This window comes from Lampris incognitus, chromosome 20 (genome assembly GCF_029633865.1).
Source record: "Lampris incognitus isolate fLamInc1 chromosome 20, fLamInc1.hap2, whole genome shotgun sequence".
Taxonomy (NCBI): domain Eukaryota; kingdom Metazoa; phylum Chordata; class Actinopteri; order Lampriformes; family Lampridae; genus Lampris; species Lampris incognitus.
This window is the reverse complement of record NC_079230.1, coordinates 31168510-31175857: the sequence shown is the minus strand read 5'-3', so window position 1 is coordinate 31175857 and position 7348 is coordinate 31168510. Positions and strand designations below refer to the sequence as shown.

The 7348-nt window shown below is 39.9% G+C and overlaps 1 protein-coding gene across 1 annotated transcript in view; it reads right to left on the bottom strand.

The window, feature by feature from the left end:
* Positions 1–7348, bottom strand: part of adam19a (ADAM metallopeptidase domain 19a) — a 216032-nt gene that overhangs the window by 1615 nt on the left and 207069 nt on the right. Inside the window, exons 21-22 of the mRNA XM_056300048.1 lie at positions 7097–7348; positions 4027–4235 (exon numbers count right to left, since the gene is read on the bottom strand). Coding sequence (XP_056156023.1) covers positions 4027–4235; positions 7097–7348 — 461 coding nt within the window. The remainder of the gene's footprint in view (positions 1–4026; positions 4236–7096) is intronic.

Sequence of the window (7348 nt, the reverse complement as noted above, 5' to 3'; positions counted from 1 at the left end):
ACAGAAAAAACATGACAAACCTTTTTTTTCTGACAGGGTTTTCCCACATTGAAAAGGCCCTGCTGAGCCTTGTTTCGCCGCTTCAGGCACAAATTACTCCCAAAAAGACATGTATATCATAATGTATCACCTTTATACTGTATCATAATGTATCACCTTTATACTGTATCACAATGTGTCACCTTTATACTGTATCACAATGTGTCACCTTTATACTGTATCACAATGTATCACCTTTATACTGTATCACAATGTATCACCTTTATACTGTATCACAATGTATCACCTTTATACTGTATCATAATGTATCACCTTTATACTGTATCACAATGTATCACCTTATACAGTATCATAATGTATCACCTTCATACTGTATCACAATGTATCACCTTTATACTGTATCACAATGTGTCACCTTTATACTGTATCACAATGTGTCACCTTTATACTGTATCATAATGTATCACCTTTATACTGTATCACAATGTATCACCTTTATACTGTATCATAATGTATCACCTTTATACTGTATCACAATGTGTCACCTTTATACTGTATCACCTTTATACTGTATCACAATGTGTCACCTTTATACTGTATCACAATGTGTCACCTTTATGCTGTATCACAATGTGTCACCTTTATACTGTATCACAATGTGTCACCTTTATACTGTATCACAATGTGTCACCTTTATACAGTATCACAATGTGTCACCTTTATACTGTATCACAATGTGTCACCTTTATACTGTATTACAATGTATCACCTTTATACTGTATCACAATGTGTCACCTTTATACTGTATTACAATGTATCACCTTTATACTGTATCACAATGTGTCACCTTTATACTGTATCAGAATGTATCACCTTTATACTGTATCACAATGTGTCACCTTTATACTGTATCACAATGTGTCACCTTTATACTGTATCACAATGTATCACCTTTATACTGTATCACAATGTGTCACCTCTATACTGTATCGCAACATATCACCTTTATACTGTATCACAATGTAACACATTTATGCTGTATCACAATGTATCACCTTTATACTGTATCACAATGTATCACCTTTATACTGTATCACAATGTGTCACCTTTATACTGTATCACAATGTATCACCTTTACACTGTATCACAATGTGTCCCCTTTATACTGTATCATAATGTGTCACCTTTATACAGTATCACAATGTGTCACCTTTCTACTGTATCACAATGTGTCACCTTTATACAGTATCACAATGTGTCACCTTTATACTGTATTACAATGTATCACCTTTATACTGTATCACAATGTATCACCTTTATACTGTATCACAATGTGTCACCTTTATACTGTATCACAATGTGTCACCTTCATACTGTATCACAATGTGTCACCTTTATACTGTATCACAATGTGTCACCTTTATACTGTATCACAATGTATCACCTTTATACTGTATCATAATGTATCACCTTTATACTGTATCATAATGTATCACCTTTATACTGTATCATAATGTATCACCTTTATACTGTATCACCGTTATACTGTATCACAATGTGTCACCTTTATACTGTATCACAATGTGTCACCTTTATGCTGTATCACAATGTGTCACCTTTATACTGTATCACAATGTGTCACCTTTATACTGTATCACAATGTGTCACCTTTATACAGTATCACAATGTGTCACCTTTATACTGTATCACAATGTGTCACCTTTATACTGTATTACAATGTATCACCTTTATACTGTATCACAATGTGTCACCTTTATACTGTATTACAATGTATCACCTTTATACTGTATCACAATGTGTCACCTTTATACTGTATCAGAATGTATCACCTTTATACTGTATCACAATGTGTCACCTTTATACTGTATCACAATGTGTCACCTTTATACTGTATCACAATGTATCACCTTTATACTGTATCACAATGTGTCACCTTTGTACTGTATCACGATGTATCACCTTTATACTGCATCACAATGTGTCACCTTTATACTGTATCATAAGGTATCACCTTTATACTGTATCACAATGTATCACCTTTATACTGTATCACGATGTGTCACCTTTATACTGTATCATAAGGTATCACCTTTATACTGTATCACAATGTATCACCTTTATACTGTATCACGATGTGTCACCTTTATACTGTATCACAATGTGTCACCTTTATACTGTATCACAATGTGTCACCTTTATACTGCATCACAATGTATCACCTTTATACTGTATCACAATGTGTCACCTTTATACTGTATCACAATGTGTCACCTTTATACTGTATCACAATGTGTCACCTTTATACTGTATCACAATGTGTCACCTTCATACTGTATCACAATGTGTCACCTTTATACTGTATCACAATGTGTCACCTTTATACTGTATCACAATGTGTCACCTTTATACTGTATCACAATGTATCACCTTTATACTGTATCATAATGTATCACCTTTATACTGTATCATAATGTATCACCTTTATACTGTATCATAATGTATCACCTTTATACTGTATCACCTTTATACTGTATCACAATGTGTCACCTTTATACTGTATCACAATGTGTCACCTTTATGCTGTATCACAATGTGTCACCTTTATACTGTATCACAATGTGTCACCTTTATACAGTATCACAATGTGTCACCTTTATACTGTATCACAATGTGTCACCTTTATACTGTATTACAATGTATCACCTTTATACTGTATCACAATGTGTCACCTTTATACTGTATTACAATGTATCACCTTTATACTGTATCACAATGTGTCACCTTTATACTGTATCAGAATGTATCACCTTTATACTGTATCATAATGTATCACCTTTATACTGTATCACAATGTATCACCTTTATACTGTATCACAATGTGTCACCTTTATACTGTATCACAATGTGTCACCTTTATACTGTATCACAATGTATCACCTTTATACTGTATCACAATGTGTCACCTTTGTACTGTATCACGATGTATCACCTTTATACTGCATCACAATGTGTCACCTTTATACTGTATCACAATGTGTCACCTTTATACTGTATCACGATGTATCACCTTTATACTGTATCACGATGTGTCACCTTTATACTGTATCACAATGTGTCACCTTTATACTGTATCACAATGTGTCACCTTTATACTGTATCACGATGTATCACCTTTATACTGCATCACAATGTATCACCTTTATACTGTATCACAATGTGTCACCTTTATACTGTATCACAATGTGTCACCTTTATACTGTATCACGATGTATCACCTTTATACTGCATCACAATGTATCACCTTTATACTGTATCACAATGTATCACCTTTATACTGCATCACAATGTATCACCTTTATACTGTATCACAATGTGTCACCTTTATACTGTATCACAATGTATCACCTTGATACTGTATCACAATGTATCACCTTTATACTGTATCACAATGTGTCACCTTTATACTGTATCACAATGTATCACCTTTATACTGTATCACAATGTGTCACCTTTATACTGTATCACAATGTGTCACCTTTATACTGTATCACAATGTAACACCTTTATGCTGTATCACAATGTATCACCTTTATACTGTATCACAATGTATCACCTTTATACAGTATCACAATGTAACACCTTTATGCTGTATCACAATGTATCACCTTTATACTGTATCACAATGTATCACCTTTATACAGTATCACAATGTAACACCTTTATACAGTATCACAATGTGTCACCTTTATACTGTATCACAATGTATCACCTTCATACAGTATCCCAATGTATCACCTTTATACTGTATCACCTTTATACTGTATCACAGTGTGTCACCTTTATACAGTATCACAATGTGTCACCTTTATACAGTATCACAATGTGTCACCATAGTATATTGACTTGTAACCCTGTATGGTGATACGTGTTGTGTTGCCAGATTCTCTAACATACGTGTGCTTGTGTTTGTGCTTGTGTGTGTGCTGCAGTGCATGTTGTCCCACCTGAGCACTTTGAGAGGGGGCATGGCGGAGACTTTGCCGACCGGTTTGGGGCCGACCGCGGGCGGCATCATGACCAGCAGACCGCTGGCAGGCTTGGAGGACACACCCCGCGGTGGGCTAACTGTGGCCGGATCCCCTCTGGACGGCCTGAGCGGAAGGGGTCTCTGTGGAGGGAAGGGGGACTGTCTGGGCTGCAGCACCGACACCAACTGAGAAGATACACAATCACAGACAAAACAAGGAGGAGATGACAGTGAAAAGAGGGAAAACAACCCATAACAGAACCGGCGACCCGTTTAACCACCAAAACCGGATATTTGACTAAGAGGTGTCGAAGCCTTCATGACACGGGACTCACCCTGTAGAACAACTCAGCCAGGATCTCTCTCATTCCAGGCCACACATAACACATCCATCCATCTATCCATCCATCCATCTATCCATCCATCCATCTATCCATCCATCCATCCATCCATCCATCCATCCATCCATCCATCTATCTATCTATCTATCTATCTATCTATCTATCTATCTATCTATCTATCTATCTATCTATCTATCTATCTATCTATCTATCTATCTATCTATCTATCTATCTATCTATCTATCTATCTATCTATCATTCAGTACAGCATCCTTCCTGGTTTGAGGCCACCCACAGCTCCTGTATCAACGTGACATTTTCACGTTACAGTTGTACTTCTTTTTTTCTGGGGGGGGGGGGTGTTTCCCCTTTTTTCTCCCCAACTGTACCCGTCCAATTAGCCCACTCTTCCGAGCCGTCCCGGTCTCTGCTCCACCCCCTCCGCTGATCCGGGGAGGGCTGCAGACTACCACATGCCTCCACCCATACATGTGGAGTCACCAGCCGCTTCTCTTCACCTGACAGTGAGGAGTTTCACCAGGGGGACGTAGCACGTGGGAGGATCACGCTATTGCCCCCACTTCCCACCCCCCCCTGAACAGGCGCCCCGACCGAACAGAGGAGGTGCTAGTGCAGCGACCAGGACACACACCCACATCCGGCTCCCCGTGTTGGCAGGCAGCGTATTAGACCGCCACGCCACCCGGACGCCCCCACGGTTGTACTTTTACACGTGTGATAAGTGAAACTGCATTGTGGGTCAGAACGGTCAGTCTACGTGGATTTGATAGCACAGGCTGCCCGGCTCTGCACGGAACTTGGTCAGACCTCATAGAGGATCTGGTCTCTGCTAATTGCAGGAAGAGCTACCTACCGATGGGGCTTAAATGTGTTTAATGGATTTCCCCTCCTAAAGGATGATTAATGGGGAGAGAAGAGGGGCAAGAGAGAGTTTTGTTTTTCTCTAACGGGGGGGGGGGGGGGGTCTCATCCTCCGGACTGCACAGAAAGCTGTGACGGCAGCGTCGGTCCTGTCCGTCTGCACGGTAACCATCCCGTCAGTTGTGAGACCACAAACACACACATCTTCAGGTGAAGACAAGGATTTGGCACAAAACAGATGAAACACCGTACAGCGCTGAAAGCCTGATCCACGTTAAAAGGTCTTGTGCCACCGCAGAGGAGCAGACATGGCCGCCTTTCAGAGGAGAACCTCAGGACACCAAAGGGATTTAGACGCACCGCCTTCTCATTCATTAATATCTCTCATTCATTAATATCTCTCATTCATTAATATCTCTCATTCATTAATATGTCTCATTCATTCATATCTCTCACTCATTAATATGTCTCACTCATTAATATGTCTCATTCATTAATATCTCTCATTCATTAATATCTCTTATTCATTAATATGTCTCACTCATTAATATGTCTCATTCATTAATATGTCTCATTCATTAATATCTCTTATTCATTAATATGTCTCATTCATTAATATGTCTCATTCATTAATATGTCTCATTCATTAATATCTCTCACTCACTAATATGTCTCATTCATTAATATTTCTCATTCATTAATATGTCTCACTCATTAATATCTCTCATTCATTAATATCTCACATTCATTAATATGTCTCATTCATTAATATCTCATTCATTAATATGTCTCACTCATTAATATCGCTCATTCATTAATATGTCTCACTCATTAATATCTCTCATTCATTAATATCTCTCACTCATTAATATCTCTCATTCATTAATATATCTCACTCATTAGTATCTCTCACTCATTAATATCTCTCATTCATTAATATCTCTCACTCATTAACACCTCTCATTCATTAATATCTCTTATTCATTAATATCTCTTACTCATTAATATGTCTCAATCATTAATATATCTCATTCATTAATATGTCTCACTCATTAATATCTCTCATTCATTAATATCTCTCACTCATTAATATGTCTCACTCATTAATATCTCTCATTCATTAATATCTCTCACTCAATATCTCTCATTCATTAATATGTCTCATTCATTAATATTTCTTCTGCCTCTCAACCTTGAACAAAAACATTTGCACTCCACCCTAAAAAGACAACCTGTGTAATGGTGTGTGAGTGTGTACCAGGTTTTTCTATCCCACCCCAATTGTACCCGTCCAATTACCCCACTCTTCCGAGCCGCCCCGGTCTCTGCTCCACCCCCTCTGCTGATCCATGGAGGGCTGCAGACTACCACATGCCTCCTCCCATACATGTGGAGTCACCAGCCACTTCTTTTCACCTGACAGTGAGGAGTTTCACCAGGGGGACGTAGCATGTGGGAGGATCACGCTATTCCCCCCAGTTCCCCCTCCCCCCCGAACAGGCGCCCCCAACCATGGCCTGGTTGCTGCGCTAGTCCAGCAAGACCAGGTTCAGGTTAGGGTAAGGGTTAAGGTTAGAATGAGGACCAGGTTCAGGTTAGGGTAAGGGTTAAGGTTAGAATGAGGACCAGGTTCAGGTTAGGGTTCAGGTTAGGCATGTAGTTCTGATGGTTAAGGTTAAGGGCTAGAGAATGAATGTAGTCAATGAGGGGTCCCCACAAGTATAGGCTGACATGGTGTGTGTGTGTGTGTGTGTGTGTGTGTGTGTGTGTGTGTGTGTGTGTGTGTGTGTGTGTGTGTGTGTGTGTGTGTGTGCGTGGACTTACCGGTGGAGACCGTGTTGGGTTGAGGGGCAGCGGTTTCTTGGGTGGGGTGAGTTTCTGGGGTGCCAGGGGGCATTTTGGCGGGGCACCTGGGGGCTTGCTAGCCGGCAGAGGCGGGAGCGCCACCTTGATCTCCCGCGGGCCATTCTGCGGTGAGGGGGCGGGCCTTAGGGGACGCACAACGTTGACTGGCTGGGTGCCGTTGAGGGCGGGGCCGGGCCTGAGTGGCAGCACCTCCTTGCAGGTGTGAGGTAG